The sequence below is a fragment of the Protopterus annectens genome, chromosome 1.part1 (genome assembly GCF_019279795.1).
Source record: "Protopterus annectens isolate FY-2018-M chromosome 1.part1, PAN1.0, whole genome shotgun sequence".
Lineage (NCBI taxonomy): Eukaryota > Metazoa > Chordata > Ceratodontiformes > Protopteridae > Protopterus > Protopterus annectens.
In genome coordinates, this window is record NC_056726.1 from 548,900,829 (window position 1) to 548,921,160 (window position 20,332).

At 36.0% G+C, this 20,332-nt stretch overlaps 1 protein-coding gene across 9 annotated transcripts in view; it reads left to right on the forward strand.

The window, feature by feature from the left end:
• The window catches only part of LOC122806326 (protein unc-13 homolog B-like), a 2,554,726-nt gene that overhangs the window by 1,832,104 nt on the left and 702,290 nt on the right, over positions 1–20,332 (forward strand). For all 9 annotated transcript variants that reach the window (XM_044076650.1, XM_044076675.1, XM_044076685.1 and 6 more), the window contains one exon: positions 64–160. In XM_044076650.1, the coding sequence (XP_043932585.1) occupies positions 64–160 (97 nt within the window). The remainder of the gene's footprint in view (positions 1–63; positions 161–20,332) is intronic.

Below are 20,332 nucleotides of genomic sequence, written 5' to 3' on the forward strand. Positions count from 1 at the left end.
AAGGCATATATCCTGTAGTCTACAAACAACAGCAGTAACTGCAAAATGTTTTGTTTTACACAGGTGGTTTGAACAGTTTGTAACACAGTGGCTTGACGAAAATGAAGAGGTGTCTCTGGAGTTTCTGCACGGTGCTCTGGAGAGAGATAAAAAGGATGGGGTAAGTAACACAGAAGCATAGTGTTCACACTTCATGAGATGAGGATTCTACATGTGTATACATCTCTTGATGGCATTTATTTAACTTATTTCTGTTTACAGGATGTGTTTCTTAAATAGCATTGCTCATAAATTGCAAATGTTTAGAATATTTTCACGAAGGTGTTTGTGCACACATTTTAATACCCCACAAAAATTTAGAAGTATTTTTGTTTTTGTGAATAATGTCGATCGCTATTGTTGGAGGTGGAGTATTGGGGTAATATGCCCAAATATGTTGTTCGTGTATGAGTTTATTTCTTTTCATGGAGGGGGATAGAAAATTTAGTGACAGCAATATTACAAAAAGAGATAAAGCTTACAGTAATGCTTATGTTGCTAGGATACAAGAAGACTTATAATGTACTGAATTAGAAGAATCAGTGTTATTCCTGTTGTTATTGGTTACAAAGAAAACTATAACACAAAGCAAGAGGAATCACTGCAGTAAGGAATACGATTCAAATAATGTATTGGATAACAGTGAGAGTAATAGTGTGAAGAAAAAATAATGCTGGACTAAGTATGTGGCAAGGTGATAGATGTAGTTTTTATTTTTCATGGCCCTTACTTGCAGTGGTGCATCAGAACAGTGCTAATACGCATGTTTGGTCTTATGGATGCACTCCCTTGCTTAGAAGAGATCTGACCACTGTTGTTCCTTTGAAAGTTTCAGTACCCATGACTATGTTGTACCCGCTGTTGGAGAGTTGTCCTGTAGTAGACTCTGTTTAACCCCACTCCAGGGAAGTCAATCCTGTACCTTTTCATCTGCTACATGAAACTATGTGGCTAATGCCTCCAAAGGAAAGTGTACCAGTGTGCATTTAGTCTGAATGTTGATGCCAGAGATGATCTACCACTTGGGCCATGGGCTGAGTATCTGTACTAGAGATAATCTGCCATGTGACATGTTCTAAATACTTGTGCTAAAGATCAAAGTTTTTTTCATAACTTTAGTAATTTGATCACAGCAGAAAAGCTTTCAGGTTTTCATTCTCCCTTGTTTTTTAGCAGTGTTTGAAATTAACAATATCATGCAGAATCTCATCTCAAGACCTTTCAGTACTGTTTACCAGAGCCAGATTCAGCACTAGGAAACCTAGGCAGTTGCCTAGGGCCTGCTGGCTTGGGGAAGACCGCTAGCTGGGGGGACTGTTTGTGTAAAATGCCACAGTTATAGATAGCAGGTTAGTTAACTTGTTCAGCCTCAAACCCTGTACCTTGATTACAGGAGTAAGGAGCATGAATCCTCTACACCAACTGCCAGATTATCATCAAGGGTACATTTTCATGGAATTGTGAGTTTCAAGGGAAGAGAAGTTTACTGTTGCTCATGCTAAGACTTTTTTCAGTGTATAACTGTATTGTTTAGCAAATGGACATCATCAGTGTTTGTACTATAAAATTTGAAAGCAGTGTTAGCAGCACAAAAGGTAGCATACTTGCCTTTGTTGTAGAAGAATGTGGGTTCTACTCCCACACCATGTAAATAGAATGCTGATTTCGCGGTGCATTTTAAAAGGGGTAGAAGTGCTGCACTCCTGAGCATGCCCTCCTTTGGATGAGATGTTTAGTAACTATGAACCTATTGTGGCTTTGACAGTCATTGCATATTCCAGTATTACCAGCTTACCATTTTTTTCAATGTAACATGGGCAATTTATTCATAGGTTCATAGGTAGGTACTAGGCTGTTGGCCCTAGGGCCTATCTAAGCCTAGCCAAAAAGATACTCTGGCTTTCACCACCCAAGAAAAGTATTTTCCTGTGCCACTGTCGAGCAGAGCTGCAGAGGTGATCCCTGGGGTGAATTTCCTATTTCCCATCCAATACAGGTTCATTCAAGGGCAGCAGGCACTAAATTTGTACATGAAACACTGAAATGTAAAATTGTTTCTCAGCAGCAACCTGTTCATTAATTATAAATCTCTTTAAAGTGGAATTATTCAGATGACGTTTACTTCTGCAGAGATTTTGCATATTTACTGATATTGGTGGATTGTAATGACAGATGTTTGAGTGGCCTTTTATGGTTGAAATGTTTTGAAATAGGTAGTTTTGTCATTATTGGTTCATACATTTTGTTTTATTGTTTACTGGAAAAAATGTTCAAAACTACAAATTTAAAACGCACACTAACATGTGGTGCTGTATTATACAATTTAATACAACCAAGAAGGTGAATCAAAGAACACATGCATGTGTGCATGGTCCTAAAATGTGTGAAAGGAGCCTGTGGTTTGAAAATAGCATTCTCCACCACTGGCCAATTGCATTTTCTTTGAATGTGGGATTTCAGTGCCGTTTCAATGAATTTGAATTTCAAGGGCAGAGAAGTTTACTGTTCATGCTAAGTCTGTTTTCATTGTGAGACTGTATTATTTTGTTTAGAAAATTGCTCAGTGTTTGTGATATGAAATTTTAAATAAAAATTTTAAATTAACACCAAATGTGAGGTTTGAACAGTGTTTATGGTAAGAGAAATAGCCAAGTAATGGGTCACTGGAATGGCTTGGGGGGGGGGGTTCCAAGTGGGGGCTGCAGTGGGGGGGGGGGTGATCCATCAGCCTGCCTAGGGCCCCATTTGACCATGATCCAACTCTACTGTTTACCTATGAGAAAGCACATCTTTTATTAGATCCTGAAAAAGTAATGCCAACAATAATTGCTTCTACTTGGTATAAAAAACACTGAAGTTTTTCTGTGCTTCTCAGTTAGAAATTAAGCCAAAAAGGCTAATAAAATGAATGGAAATGAAAATGCATTCAAACTGCTAGCAGGTTTGAAACTTTGAGAACTAATGCAGCATTTCTTAATGTTGCCTTTTCTTGTGGTATGCACCACTTAACAGTAGAAGAGCGACATTATAAGTCAGGCGTTACTGTCGTGGTGTAGAATCAGACACAGCTGAGGAAAAAATAAACCAGACATGACAGTGACTCATCTTTATGTCCATCTTTTATCTTGCTCCAAGCATCTTTCATGAAGGAATATAAGCAATCAATTGCATTACAGGGAAGGTTTTGGAAAAATAGGAATCCATGTCTCCACCTTTACATAAATCGCCAGAGAGCATCCCCTAGTTATACTTTGGTAAAACTGAAGCTGAACAACAAACTAACAGAGGTGTATGTGACAATATGAAGTTGATTTTGACATTGATTGAAAGGATGGTTGAGCATTCTGCAGTGGGGTCATAAATAAGACTATAAATGTGGCTAGTATTGTGCATAATATTTCCCTGTAAGCATTTCTGAAGTGACTCCGGGAATACAGCCATTTGTCTCCGGGACAGTTTCTACAGCTGTCGTCATTTCTGCAGGGCTGGGAATTTGCAAAGCACTTGGAAAGTTGAAATAGAACCCCACACCTGAATCTGCTTGAAGATGAAACATATTTCGTGTTAAATCATGCCACAGTTATCACACTTGGAAAATAACTTCCATTGTCAGACTTGAAGGTTTCTTGACTCACAGTTAAAACTCCTCTGACAATAAGTCAGAGGAAGTTGTGTCCAAAGGTGTATCCATTCTGTATGATTCTTTCGACAGAGATCCTCTTCCTCCCAAGGGAGCATGTACATCTGAAAAGACGTATAGCATTTCTAATAGCAGCTGTGAAGAAAGTGGTAGGACGGAAGAATCTTGTTTGTACAGAGATCTGAAAATTTATGTTGTAAGCTAGAGTCAGGCACTGAACTCTTGACCTTTGACTGATTCAAAACAGAATTGCAGAGATTCAATTCCTTTGTTGGCATAGCTGTCATTTCACTTCCTTTGTGCATCTTCAACTGTTATGGAAAATGAAATGAAAGAAATTTCTTCAAAGCAGTTAACCTAATCAAGGATAGGAAGACATGACTAGAATCTTTAGATATAAAAATTCTTTGAAGTATAAACATTCTTTGGAGTAAAGTTTGATAAAAAGAACAGTGTTGTCATTTTTTGGCAGACAAAAGTAGCCGTGAAAAGGCACTGCAGCTGAACCTGGGGGTGCAGAAACTTCAAGTTCCACTCCCACTGACTGCTATGACTTGCATGTTATACGGGCATTGTCAGCTCGCATGATAATATACATGAATACTTTCCCTAGTATTTCATAGTTTTTACTTATTTTAATTTAATATTGTGCAGTAGTGATATTTTATATTTTCTGGTTGTTTTTATAGTATTTTATCTGGTTTCATATTTGGACAGGTAAAGACATGGTTGTGCTTCATATCTGTTTTCTGTCAAACATGTCTGGTATTCCTTCATTCATTCATTCACTCACTGCTGCATGCTTTATCAGTTTTAGGGTTGTAGGAGAGCATAAAATGCAGTGAACTAATTCAGGATAGAATACCTGTCTTATCATAGTAAACATAGCAGTGTGTCTATGGGCAATTTGGACCATTCCCAGTTCACCTAGGACATGACTGTGCAATATGGGGGAATAAAAAAAATGAAAATGTGGTGAAAACCCATTAAAAAACGAGGACATGTAGTCTCATCATTAAAGATACCTCAATTAGGAAAATGAACTGGAGAACCAAAGTCTGTTTAGCGGTAGTACTGTAACCTCTGTACCACATTTTTGTATAAAAAATGAAATATGTCATCTTTATAACTGGACTTTCATATTTATCTTTTCCCCCCTAAAGAAAAGATGGATAAATCATTTTAGTTTGTAATCCCCCCCCCCCCCAGCTAAGCATGGACTCTAATGAGGCTCACCCGTTAGAACATGCACAAGATTTTATTTAATGCTTTGACTTGCACTTTCCCTCTTTTCTCTGCTTGGCATGATATGAAATGCTAAGGTCATTCTGAATGTATAATTGCTTGATTCCTTGTAGCAGTCTTTTCAGCCAGCCATGTTAGTATATTTGCATACAGGCTGGTTAGCCCTTCATGCCTCCCCCACTTCCAGAAAAGGGGAGTCAGACATCAGTTGCTCCTTTCCTTCTGACTTCCTGATCTTTGATTGTACTTGCCATTAACATTGTAGATGGATGTGCTTTGCTGTGTCATCAGCCTGGTTTTTCCAGTACTAGGATTGCCTTGTGTCAGTTAAATTCAAACCGTATAACATTCTAAATAATGATAGGACATTAAGTTAAAACTATTTTTTCATGTATCTGCAACCAGGGTGAGCTAAGGCCTGTATTAGAACAGGTGGTGTCTGACAGTATCTGCGATAATACCGCAGCATTGGCGGTTACTAATACTATGTATATAAAACAAATGAACTTATCTCAGTTACTGAAAGCACTTTTCGATCAAAGATAGTTAGATTTGGTTTTATTGACTATTTTAAGTTCATACTCAGCTTTGAGCTTCCTAATGATTCCTGTAAGCTATTTGCTAGTTTACTTAATTCTGCTGTTATGGTAGGTAGAAGGGATATAAAAACAAGATTAGTTAAAAGCTTTCTTTTGATGTAAGACAGAAGCAGATAATTGACTGGACTAGAAGAGGGTGAAAAACTGGGATTTGGCTAAAGGGTAAAATAATGGGGTGTCACTACTCTGTTAGACACAAGTGTGAAAAAGAAATGCAGTGTCAGTGACACAACAGGTAGCACACTCACCTTTCACTTTTGAGGACCAGAAAGCTGGCTGTGGTTCTCTTCCCATTCCAGGTGACTGAATTGCTGAAAATGCAGCATTAAGCGGATACTGCAGTCCTGAGACTGTGTTGTCCTTTGGATGAGATGTTAAACCAAGATTCCATCTGCCTAAGTTGGTGGTAGCTCAGTTCTATACAAAAGATGACAAGCAAATGATAAAGTAAGAAATCACAGACCAAAACTGGTCACTGCAAAACTGTCGCCGTTTAATAATGCAATACTGCACACATAAGTGCTTTCGTCTTTAATATTGTAAAGACTTCTTCAGATCAAAATAGTTTGTAAATCCTGCACAATTTAAAACTTTTCGAAAAGTCACACGACAATTTAAAACTCATTCTTAAAGGCATACCCCATAAATACATACTTTTTCATATAAAAATGAAACAAAAAATAAAAAAGAAAGATAAAATGTTCAAACTGGTATTTTAATTCCTATGTAGGAACTACATAAGCTTCGGTCTTATAAATTCTCAATGCTTGTATGTTTTTAATTTTAACAAGCAAGTGATTGAGGAGACTTCATTTAAACCTGGTGCACTACCTGCATTGAATTGGAGCTGCCACTACAACTCTTTCCTCTCCATTAGTAATCCCCAGGGTCCCCACCCTTGGAGTTATTTCCAACTTCTCTGACACTAAGTATGAATTCATGCCCTGACCACTCAGTGATATGTTCAGATAAGGCATTCATATTACAATGTTTCCTTATTTCATTCATAGATCTTTTCGTTTAGTTTTCACTCAGTTTTTCCCCACATAAAAACTGACACAGAACTAAATAGACAACCCCCCCTTGTGTCACAGTTAAACTTACCCCAAACTTTGAACTGTTCCCCTTTTACTATGAAGGTACCACTACAAAAAATATTCTTGCAATCATTACAACTACCACATTTTGACATCATTTTTTTGTTACTTCTTTTACTACTTTTTATAAATTCAAACACACTCTTAAAACTTGTTCCTTTTTTGAATGTTATTACAGGCTTCTCTCCAACTTTCTCTTTTAAAGCAGAATTTTCTTTCATGATACCCCAGTTTTTGCTCAAAATCCACTTAATAGAGTCATAGTCTAATGAAAACATGGTGATGAATCTACATTTATAATCAATCCTAGACCTACCTGTCCATTAACTCATTATTAATGCAGTTTGCTGACCAGTACGTCATTGTTTTTTTTTTTTTCATATTGCCTTTCAAAATTGGCATAAAAATTGGTTCGTTCTTTTATATATCACCTCATTCATAGAATTGTCAGTAAACTTTTCAGGGTATCCTGTTTTTGAAAACATATTCTTTAGCCTGTCATATTCTTCCATAAAATCACTAACTGCCAGCATATTATTTTAAAAAGAGGATACCCTGAAAAGTTTATTGACAGTTCTGTGAATGAGGTGATATATAAAAGAACAAACCATTTTTTATGCCTATTTTGAAGGGCAATATGGGAAACACAGAAATACTGGTCAGCAAACATGGTATTAATAATGAGTTAATGGCCAGATCTAGGGTCGATTATATATGTAGTTTCATCACCATGTTTTCATTAGACTATGACTCTATTAAGTGAGTTTTGAACAAGAACTGAGGTATCATGCATGAAAATTCTGTTTAAAAGAGAAAGTTGGAGAGAGGCCTGTAATAATATACAAAAAAGGAATGAGTTTTAAGAGTGTTTTTGAATCTATGAAAAGTAATGAGAGAAGTAACGAAAAATATTCCGTATGTCAAAATGTGGTAGTTGTAATTATTGTAAGAATATTTTTTGTAGCGATTCCTTTGTAGTAAAAGGGGAACAGTTCAAAGTTAGGACTAAGTTTAATTGTGACACAAGAGGGGTTTGTCTGTATCAAGGATGTCCCAGTTTTTACATGATATAAATCTGAGCAAATGAAATGAAAGGATCTATGAACATCTATACAAAATTTGGAAAAATTGTAATATGAATGCCTTATCTAAACATATCAATGAGTGCCTGGGGTATGAATTCAAATTTATAGTGTTAGAGAAGTTGGGCATGAATCTGAAGGAGGACCCTGGAGACAACTATTGGAGAAGAAAGAGTTGTATTGGCAGCTGCAGTTCAGTGCAGGTATTGCCCCAGGTTTAAACAAAGTCTCTTTGATAACTTGCTTGTAAAAATTAAAAGAATACAAGCACTGAGAATTTATAAGATCCATGCTTATGCAGTTCATACATAGGAATTAAGATATTGTTTTGAACATTTTATCTTTATTTCTAATTTTTATTTTATTGTTTCATTTTTATATGTGAAAGTATGAATGTAGATTATATGCATATTTTTAAAGTATGTATTCATGGGGTATGCCTTTAAGAATGAGTTTTAAATTGTCATGTGACCTGTGCAAAAGTTTTAAATGGTGCAGAATTGATGCACAGTTTTTAGCTGAAGAAATATTTACAACGTTTAAGACGAAAGTGTTACATGTACAGTATTGTATTATTGTATGTATTATTTTAACTCCATAAATCTCTTTTCTATGTACATTCCAAAACCATTTCCATCATAATTTGTATTGACTTCATTAGAATCTTATCTGTATCGATTAGATATTTTGTCTGCAATTATTTAAGCTCTTTCTCCCTTCTTTTAAGTTAATCTTTTAGTGCCCTCAAATATATCACTTTCCTTAAAACTGTGATCGCTCCATTCATTTCATATCTTAATTTTTTTTCTTATTCTCTCCCATTTTTTTTATAGAATCTGTAACCCAAGCTATCTTAATCTGGTGAAGAGTCCTCTTTAACCATTCTCCTTGTATTTTCCAACTCTTCCATATTCATTTTTTTTAACATTTCATCTCTTTCTCTGAAGATTTCTCACATTTGCACTCTATTTTGTTTCCTTCTCCCTTTTTTCCATATGTATTTTAAAAAATGTTTACTTTTTCAATCTTATCCTGTCTTTTGACATAAATACTTTTTTTTTCACCTTTACTTGTTCAATTATTAATTTGTCCCTTCAGTGTCACCCCTTCCCAAAATGAGATAATTCCTTTCTCATCCCCTGTATTTAAATATTGCTGTTTTCTTAACAGATCTATATCTTTTTATTTTGTACATATACTGCCTTCTCTATCTCCATGTATTTCCCTTTTTTGCTTTCCGTTTCCCATAATTAATCTTTCTTCTTATATTTTTTACATTATGCTTAAAAATTCCTTTTCTGTCATTTCATGAATTCTTTTGACTTACTTTCTGTCTCCAACCCACTATATTCACAAGTGTTTATACCTAAATCTTATTTGTTCTTTCCATAATATTTTTGTTTGTTCTTCAAAGATTGTCCAGATATCAATGATATTTAATTTATTACACCATTTCCTAATTAATGTAATCTGGATTCATATTTATTCTTGCCCAAACAGCATCATGATTAGAAAAAAAAGTCTTAATTGTACCTCCTTCCAACTCATTTAAAGAATCTGAAGAAATCGCATAATTATTTTCCATTTTCATATTATTTCATCAATACTTATATTTTCTCTTTTTCCCCAAGTATATTTGTCATATACACACAACAAATTTTATTTTTTAATATCACAATTGAAATGACCTATCAAAATCAAATCCATATTTACAATACCATAGTTTCATTTTTCAAGTTTTTTTTCTTGCTATTTGTATATGCATATATCATAATGATTCTCAAGACATGTTCCTGCATGTGAACATCTACTACTGATAATCATGTTACTACCACCACATTTCTTAGTATCATTGCCTCATTTTTTTTGCATATAATAATAGTAACCCTGAACATTTTTCTAACCCAGAAATCCAAACCATCCTCCTCCCAACAGCATCTCAAATTTACCTCTCTTGTCTTTAGTCAAAAAGTAACATTTGTTAAAACAAACCTCAGCTTAATTTTTTTACAGTATTGATGGACATAGACAAATAATTTTCTTACATCACTAATTAAACTATTAATGTTTAAAGTGATAATTTAATAACCATTCCTTTTCTTATCTGTTAAATTTATTTCTTTAAGTTTCCTTTTTCTGTCTTTGACACTTTTGCCAACAGAATTTTTTCCATTAACAACCTACCATCCAGATTTTTGTACTTCACTTCCTGCACTAGTCTCTCTCTGTCTTTGTTCTCTATAAATATGCATATTCCTCTCTGTTTTCCATTTGGAGAATGTTTTAATCATTGTTTTCTGCACACACACACACACACACACACACACACACACACACACACACACACACACTGCCCCGATTCATCATCTTCTTTTTCTACCTCATTTTCCTGTTCTGTTTGATAATCATCTTGTACATCACATAAATATTGTTTCCATTAAAATCCATCCATGAATGTCACACCATTTTACACTTACAGCATTTCATTTTACAATTTTTACTCTCTCACCCATTCTCCCAATATAACTTGTATCTTCCATTTTCAAATTTGTACAATAAGTTCATTTGGCCCACAAAAAAAAAAAAAAAAACATTAGGTTGCCCTGCATACCTTAAAAAAACTTTCAAACCATCAACAAAAACATAATTTGCTATATCCTATATTTTTCCATTTGTCATCTCAAAATAATTGTACAATCCCATGCACCCATCCATACCCCTTTATCATAAATTTTCGCCAAATTAATAGCATCATGGCATATACTATATTTTCTTTTTATGTTACTGCTTTTCCAAAAGTATTTTTATCATTTTCCCTTTTGTTTTTCTCTCTCACTCTCCACATATTCTTCTCCAAATCAAATATACTGATGATTTCTGCCCAGGATACTTCTTTTCCACCCTTCAGTTTTTCTAGGTATACCACGCTTTTAATAATTCATTTTGTAACCCTGCTTAACTGAAGGGTTGTAATAACGCATTGATCTTGCATACCAATTTCCTCAATTTGTCATGCCACTGGATTCAAACAAGTTTTGCTGGAACATAACTTCAGAATCTGCTCCATTCTCCTGTTCTTCTTCCAAATAAACTTTTTCTTTTTTTCTGGAAAATGTCCACCATGATGCCTCATGCACACAAGTCCTTCCCAGCCACAACTGCACAAAGAATGAAAGCTTTGTGCAAAACCTCTGGTTGTAATGAGTAGGGGAAATTCCCCAGTACTTTGGACAGATTTCCCCTAGTAGTATAAATAACACTTAGTGTCTGTCCTGAATAGAGGATCCTAGCCTAGTGAGACTAACCTGATCAACAAAAGGATAAATAAAATTCTACCTATCTTAAAAGCACAATTAATCAATCTAGCAAAGAGCTTACAGGAACCAGTAGGAATCTGAAAGCGGAGTATGAACTTAAAATAGCCAATAAAACTGAAAATAACTACAAATATTTCTCTATCTTTATCAAGAAGTTAAAAACTAACTTCCAACAATGTTTGGAGCAAGTCCACAATAATGTTGTATACTCTGACCCAATGGAAATGGCTAATCTCTAAGCTAACAACTTTTGTGCAAATTTTACTCTGCCTACAGTTTTAGTCATTTCACATATTCCATAGTCCCAACCACTCCCTTTAATTACTCTGTCCTCTCAAAAGCTAGGAACACCTCACTGATGAGTCTCGATAATGTACTAGGTTACCTTATTATCAATGCCTGTCATGGCCTGTTTAAATCCCTACTTAACCTTTTTAATTTAAGCTTCTCCTCTGGCTACACCCTTGAAGCCTGGAAAACAGCCATCGTCATGCTATTACACAAGGTGTCCCAAAGGGCAAGCTCTGGTAGCTGTAGACTCATTTGTCTCACTAGCCTCATATGTGAAGCTATGGAGTGTATGGGCTCAGACCTCATTAACCTGGTAAGCCTGGACTTCGTCATTTCAGCCCTGACAAAGAAAGGCCCTGCCTCTTTAACCTCTTTAATTTCTTTGAAAAAATAACCAAAGCAGCAGATAACAGTTGTGCAATGTGTATAGCATATCTAAACCTGGCCAAGGCCTTTGACACACTTCCCCATGCAGATGTTATTCGCAGACTATACATTCTTATGTTGTTAGATAGCTAATTGGTCTGATAGAACCTATGTGTTTGTGCTGTAGATGCCTCTTCTGCAAGCAAAAAAGTTACCAGTGGTGTGTCACAGGGCTCAGTGTTGGGTCCTTTCCTATTTATATTTTTCTCAGTTCTTCAGGCTAACATTTCTGGTCTGTATTTAACTAAGTTGGCCAACAACTATAAATTGGGTATTGTTATTCAGTCTTCCACTGATTCACATCTGTTCCAGCATGGGTTATACAGTTTTAACAATTGGTGCAAGGACAATGTTCTCAAATTAAATATGAAAATTTATAGTTTAGTTCTTTTTGGTAAACAAAACATTTTCACTTAACATAAAGGTGATACACCCCTCTAATCAAGCAATGTTCTATGGAATCTAGGTTATCTTGTTGATAATTCCTTATGTTATAGCCAACATATCTCTGCAGTAGTTCATAAAACATTCTGTCTGGCTCATCTGATTTCCCAAAGCATCTCCATTAGATCCAAGAAGTCTTAATTCCTCTTTACTTATATTTTGTCAGACCCATTAGTGAATATAATACACCTTTTGGCATGTATTCTTCTAAATGTCCACTTAGCTTGAGAACCGTCAGAGATTCATAACTAAAAAATGTGGGGCCTCAAAAATCTTTGGTATGCAGACAAACTGGCAGCCCTCTCTCTGTATAGTTTCTTGTCTTCTCCTCAAGGAAATTTTGTGTCTCATCTTTCAAGCCAAAGAATAGGATAAATGGTATCCAAGATACTTGCTACGTCAGCTTATATATAAAACATGTTGGTGGGATCGAATCATATCCTGATATGTCCCTCACCTCTGGAACAAACACTTACTACATGATAAGCCGAGTACCACATTTGCCACTTTCATGTTAAACCAAGATCATTGTGGATAGGCAGCCTCAGACACCCCCTGGTCTATCGCCTCTTGCCATCCTTGACGCTGAAGAGTACTTTTGAATATGTATTTTGTTTTTGCTACCTGCAGTTCCCCTAAACCTACTAATCACATAAATCTCTTTGGATTTTCACAATTAATAACCACTCCTACTAGAATCCACAAACCTAGCAGTAAGGAAACTACTCTTGACTGGATCCTTATTAACAGCCACCCTAAAACTTATACTCCAGGAACCCTTCCTGACGATATCGGCGACCATATGCTTACCTATATTATTAGACAAAAAGTCCATATCCCAAATAACCATAATCTCAAAACCTCCCGCTCAAAAAAATTCTTTAATCCAGACAGCTTCCTAAACAAACTGCAAGCATGTGACTGGTCACCACTGACCCATCTTGAACTTGATGAGGCTGTGACCTACTTTAACACTAACTTTCTTCAAATCCTAGATTACCATGCACCTTATCGCTCTACTAGAATAAGAACCAAATCTGCCCCATGGCTCACAAAACAAACTAGGCAAAAGATGCTCCTCAGAAATAAAATCTGGGCTAAATGGAGAGCCACCAAATGTCCATCAGATCACCTCCACTTTAAACAGTTAAGAAATGCCACCAAGAAGAATATTCTTAGAGACAAAAAAGACTTCTACCTTCACCTCCAACAAACTAACCAACAAACTCCACAAAAATTTTGGTCAGGGATAAACAAACTTCTTCAGCCAGGTCACTCTACTACTCCTGCCCTATCAGGTTTCAATCATAATAACTCCAACCATATTCCTGATGCCTTTAATAACTACTTTACAGAAGCCATTCTAACCCTAGCCAATTCTTTACCTCCTTTTACTGCTTCCCCACTAAATACCTCCAAGACATCATCTCCTACCTTTAAATACAACCTGTACCTACATCTCTCATCTGTAAGCTACTTCAGAAACTGAAACCTTGCACTACTTCTGCTGACTGTCTCCCATCTGAATACGTACAAATTGCCGCAAAAGCCATAGACTATCCCATCTCTATCCTTATTAACAGAACTATCTCAGAAGGCAAAATCCCTACCATATGGAAAGTATCCCACATCATCCCTCTACATAAAGGTGGATCTTCTATTGAGCTTTCTAACTTTCGACCTATTGCCTTACTCTCCACATTAGCTAAGATAATGGAAAAATGTATTCACAAACAATTACTTAACCACCTATTACAAAATAACCTATTAGCAAACTGCCAACATGGCTTCAGACCATTCCATAGCACGACTGCCCTATTCTTCACCAACTCTATAAATAAAAATCGTAACAATAACTCTTTTTTCCTCTGCACTATTTATTGACCTGTCAAAAGCCTTTGATATGGTTTACCATAACTTACTTCTAGACAAACTAAAGGCCCATTCTCTCAATCCACAAGCATTACAATGGTTTAGGTCGTACCTAGAATATAGACAGCAAGCAGTACTTTGGGATAACAATCTGTCTACATTACTTCCAGTAAATATTTGGGTACCCCAAGGCTCTATCTTAAGTCCCCTTCTTTTTTCCTTATTCATTAACGATATACACATGAACTTACCTCAAGCCACCTGCATTCAATATGCAGGTGACTCCACCTTAATGTGTACATCTAAGAATATAGCCTCTCTCCAGTCTCTCACCCAAACTGTTTTTCATAATGTTGAAAACTGGTTTATGCAACACTACCTCCTCCTAAATCCCAAAAAAACAAAACTACTGCTATTTACTCCAACTCTTAAATCACCTAATCCATTCTTCTCTGTAACCTCTAACAATGCTACCAACATAACCCCAGATACTACAACCTGCCTACTAGGTGTAACATTTGATAATCTTCTCAACTACGATGACCACATCAACTCCACCATAAAGTCAGTTAACAAAAAACTTGGTACCCTGTATAGAATTAAACCCTTCCTTACCCCTTCTGCCAGGAAAACTATTGCCCAGACCCACCTCATCTCTACCCTTTTCTATGCCTCTGCTATATATACTAACCTATCTTAAAACAACCTCTCCAAACTTTCCACCTGTTATAATAGCATTGCTAGATACATCACATGCTCCCCCTTTAAAACTCACCACTGCCTCAACCTCAAACAACTTGGATGGCTAGAACTGCATAACCATATACTCTGTCAACAATTACTTGTCACTCAAAAGATCCTATACCACCCCAGCAACACCCCTATCCTCACTAATCTGATTACACCATATAAAAATATAGCTACACTACGCTCTGCTAATAAGCTCCTAGTCTCCTCGATTAAATCCAACAACAAAGCTGGTGACTCACTTTTCGCAAACACAACAGGTAAAAACTGGAATCAGCTTCCTTCGGAATTATCAACCCTTGCTTTTACTTCTCTATTTAAAAAACATCTTAAAGAACATCTTAAAAGTCATTGGCTTTGTCCATGTGCTAACTCAGACTGATATCTCTTTCCCTTCCTGCTCTTACCCCTTTCCCTACTCCTCTAACCTATGCCTCCAAATCTAGTTACTACTCTTTTCTTGTCAGCAACAGGATAAAATATAATGGCTTTTCTCTCTTAATTGGGTTTTGCTCATACCTACTATTGCGTTTAGTATAATTTTTATAGTTTATAATTTTATTGTTATAATTTTCTTTTGACCAATGTTGCCTCTGTACTGTGATTTCACGTGTCTTTGTATATATTGTAAACTTTCTCACTGTTCATGCTTGGAGCTTTTTTCCCCGGGCCTCTACTGAAAATTGATATATATCCAGTTAGACTAGTCCGGTCAACAAATATAAATTAAAAAAAAATTTGTAATAATCTGTGGGCTCATTGCCTAGTACTTGCCTATGAACCTATGCATTTGCTATTAGGATCAGGTAATTGTGTTTGTATTTAGGAGGTGTAGTATGAATTAAGGGGTAAGGAAAGGAAGTTAAAAAACAAAAAGAAAAGAATACAAAGAGGTAAAATGAGGAGAATGAAAAAAACATCGTAGCACTGGATGTAACACAGCAGAGTATCCAATTTATTGTAAGTGCTTACCTCTTCATCAGACTTGGATAAAAATGACTTAAAACAACCACATTAAATAGTATTCCAATTAACATTAATTACTGCAATTAAAAACAATTAAATTATTTAAAGCCATATGTAACATTTTTAAAAACCATCACAGCATGCGTAAACTAAAGATTAGTGTCTCAACTGTCTCGCTTTCAGGAAAGGTTTAATGGAAATCATATTAACCAGGCACTTTATCAGCGCACAGTAACATAATTTATTTTTGTTCAGCCTCTTCAGTAATATTCCTCATATCTCCTCCCCTTTTTCATACTGCAAGTATTTCCAAGACCAGAAACTTAAACATATGCTCACTACCTTCATTCTTGATGTGCACAGCCAAGGCACTACTTTCCTTTTAATTTCTTATATCCCTCATATGTTCAAGTATCCTGTCTTGAACTGTCGATTAGTCATGCCAATATAATATGAAAAACATTTGACACAATAACTCAAATATATTACATTGACTGTTTTCCAGTCAGCATAGTGAGAGGGCTCTATTCTGAAGCCTAACTTAGGATGTATAAAGTTAGTACCTGTGTGTATATATGCACAGGCAGTACAACTCCTGCATGTATATGTACCTACTCTATCTGATCTAAGAGTAGTCCTATTTAAACTAGATTTATAACAAAGATGGTTCTTTAGTGTCTTCTTATTTCAAAAGCTAAACTTAGGTTTGTCTCCTACTATCCCCTTCAACCCATCCAAAGTAGAGAGTATATTCCAGTTCTTATTGATGACATCGCAGATCATATTTATATTACTAGCGTATGTCAGTTATTTTCAAATCGTTACTACTCTCATTAGTGATCTGTCGTAGCATCTCACTACTCTCAACAACACTACCTATATGTGGGTCACATACTGTTGCATTGTTGGTAAAGTATGGTTTACACCTACCATGTCTATCTTTCCATGCCTCTTTAATGTACCTGTCCATATCTTTACTTTTATAACCCCTTTCCATAAAATCCAGTTTAAGGTACTCTAGAGCTGAATTCAGCTCTGCATCATCATTATGTAATCTCATCAAACTGACCACATGTCCTTTTATTATATTGCATACTTGTATTGTGCAATAGGTTATTCTTTCTAACCGGTTTCCTATACAAACTAGTTTTAACAGTGTTGAGTGAATGCTTACTAACAGTTGCATCTAAAAATTCCACCTGTTTTAAACTATAATTGTATGTGAATCTCAGAAAATCAGTGGTCGTATTGAAATAGTGGATAGACTCTCTTAATCTTGTCTCAGTTACTTGCCATAAGAAAAAAAATATCGTCCTAAAATCTAGTGTACCACAAGACAGAGTTGGCATAGGTCATATTAGAAAGTATAAACTCTGTTTCCCATTGCAGCAATGAAAGGTTGGTGTAACTGTTGGCAAACCTTTTGAATGTAGTATTCATCACTGAACATAAAGATATTGTTATTTAAAATAATGTCCAATAGGCTACAAATCAAACGTATTTTATCACCCTTAATCCCCTTGCTATGCAGTAGTTCACTAATACTATCAATCGCTCATTGATTCGGTATGACCGTGAACAGGGATACAATGTCCATAGTAACAAAATAACATTCAGAATAGTCAGGTTTCCATTTCATTTGTATTAACTCTAAAAAGGTTTTAGTGTCCCTTAGAGCAGTCTCACACTCTTCTAGTATGTGATGTAAGTTATTTTCAACAAAAATGCTTAGGGGTTCCGTAGCCCAGCCTCTGCCAGAGACTATAGGTTGCATGGGTGGAGTACTAAGACATTTATGAACTTTTGGCAAACCATATACAATTGGCACCACTGGATGTTCAACTGAGAAGTATTCAAAGAGTGGCTCTGATATCATGTTAGTTATTAGTAGATCGAAGATCAGAAATGCTATTCTATCCATAACAGCTTTAACAGTAGCTACTGATATATATTCATAGATATCACTTTGACTTAAAAGAACATACATTTGTCTGTGATACAGCTCCTTATCTAAAATAACTATACCTCCACCCTTGTCAGCGGGTCTAACTTCTATGGAAGCTAATTCTCTCAGTTCTTTCAGTGCATCATACTCTTCTTTAGACATATTGTGGTAGAGTTTATGTTTGTCTTCACTATCAAAACTATCCCTGATCTGTTTATCACAGATCTCCACAAAGGTATCAATAATAGCATTGCTGGGTGGAACAAACACACTGGGTTTTTTAAAAATCGATTGAGTAGTATTTGCATTATTAAAAAACACATGCAATGTCAATGTCCTGGCAAATAGCCTTAAATCTTTAAGAACATCAGATATTTGTGCTTTTCTAGCCAGTATAAAGCTGAGCCCTTTGCTCAATAACAGTCTCTGAGCATCAGTCAATTCATACGTTGAAATGTTAAAAATCAAACCTGTTTGGATCTTTTGCCCCCTCTTTTCCAATCCTCTGTACTTTGTATTCTCCTTGCTTTTTGGTTTCTCAATCGACTCCTGGACTTTCCCCGATCGGGAATGGTTTGTTTGATAAAAAATGACGTCATTGGTGTTAGAGTCTTTACTGCTAAAAGCAGCAACATTCGACCATTGCACTCTGTGTTCCTTAGGTTTAACAACCTGTTCCTCATGCTTATGGCCATTTCCTGATACCAGGCTACGTATAACGTTCCTATTACCTGTAGCAGAATCATTCCCCAACTGAGAATCCACTACAAGTGGTGCTACCACTACGTTGCCTCCTAGTTCCGGCTCACTTCTAAGTGGGAGGGGCAGGAAGTGTTCCACAGAGACAATAGGGGCGGAATCATTACTAACATTGCTGGTAGTCTCAGCAACCACACCCCCATGCTGTATAGGGGATGTATCATTCCTGCTTCTATTCCACGAGAAAACATTGCCGTTCCTGAAGTCACCAAAGTCTCTCTGCAACTTTCTGACTTTGGTTACTTGCAAACTTTTCTCATAGTTCTGAATGTTCTCATACAGGGTATCCATCTTATCACCTAACACAGTTGGCGAATAATTATCATTCTGTAAGCTGTTGATTTCAGATATTAGCTCTTCCTCTTGTGGGTGAAAAAAATCAATAAGCAGTTGCAAATACCTTGCGTTACATTCGAGGTTGATCAACTGCCATTGTCTAAGCAGCTCTGGATAGGTTTGCCTATACGTGGGCATGATTAAGAATCTCAGGCCTCTCGGTACAACACCTTGTTTGAGTGAGGCTTCTAAATGAAAGTGCTGCCATTGCAGCCGCTTAAGATATATCCACTTGCAGTAGAGGGTTACTACTGTGATTCAACAAAGTGTTAAAATGTTCCAACGAATGTGTGCACAGTTCATTTGAAGTTTTAGCAATAAGATTGGATATCTGTTCAGAAATTCCTTCTATCATACCTTCTGCCATGTTCACTTGAGGCATAAACACCAGAACGAATATAAACAAAAAATATATAGCTGTACTGCCTGTGCATATATACACACAGGTACTAACTTTGTACACCCTAAGCTAGGCTTCAGAATAGAGCCTTCTCACTATGCTGACTGGAAAACAGTGAATGTAATACATTTGAGTTATTGTGTCAAATGTTTTTCATATTATATTGGCATAACTAATTGACAGTTCAAAGACAGGATACTTGAACATGAGGGATATAAGAAATAAAAAGGAAAGTAGTGAGTTGGCTATGCACATCAAGAATGAAGGTAGTGAGCATATGTTTAAGTTCCTGGTCTTGGAAATACTTGCAGTCAGAAAAGGTGGAGGAGATATGAGGAATATTACTGAGGCGGCTGAACAAAAATGGATTATGTTACTGCACGCTGATAAAGCGCTTGGTTTGAATAATATGATTTCCATTAAACCTTTCCTGAAAGCGAAACAGTTGAGACACTAGTTTTTAGTTTATGTATGCTGTGATGTTTTTTAAAAATGTTACATATGGATTTAAATAATTTAATTGTTTTTAATTGAAGTAATTAATGTTAACTGGAATGCTATTTAATGTGGTTGTTTAAATCATTTTTATCTAAGTCTGATGAAGAGGTGAACCCTTGAATGTGCTTACTTATAATAAATTGGATATTCTGCTGTGTTGCATCCAGTGCTACCGTGTTTTTTTTGCTCTGGTTGTTTTATTGCTTGAGGCTTTATTTTTTGTTTATAAAACTAGGATAATCCCTGTAGAGACTGGAGCAGATAGATGCAGAAACAGATGTCATAAGCTTCTCTGACTTCTGATTTACAGTATTCCTTATATTTACCAGCCACGCAGATCAGTACTATATTATCTAGATTCTCACTATCTACTTGCTTTACTGGCACTTTTTGAAAATGCTTCGTAACAACGGTGGTCCAGTATCTAAGAAACAGCCTTAAATGGGAATCTAGGCATGCTGAGTAGGCCTGGGGAAAAGAATCAAATTTAAGGCATTGCAGTCAGCTTATTAACTGCATGCTGATGTAGATTTCTTGTACCATGCCTAGCCTTCAAAGCCCTGATACAGTAACAGTGAAAACATTACAGATTCCTTGCCAGTCTTATTTCTATAATGTTGCCACTTTGT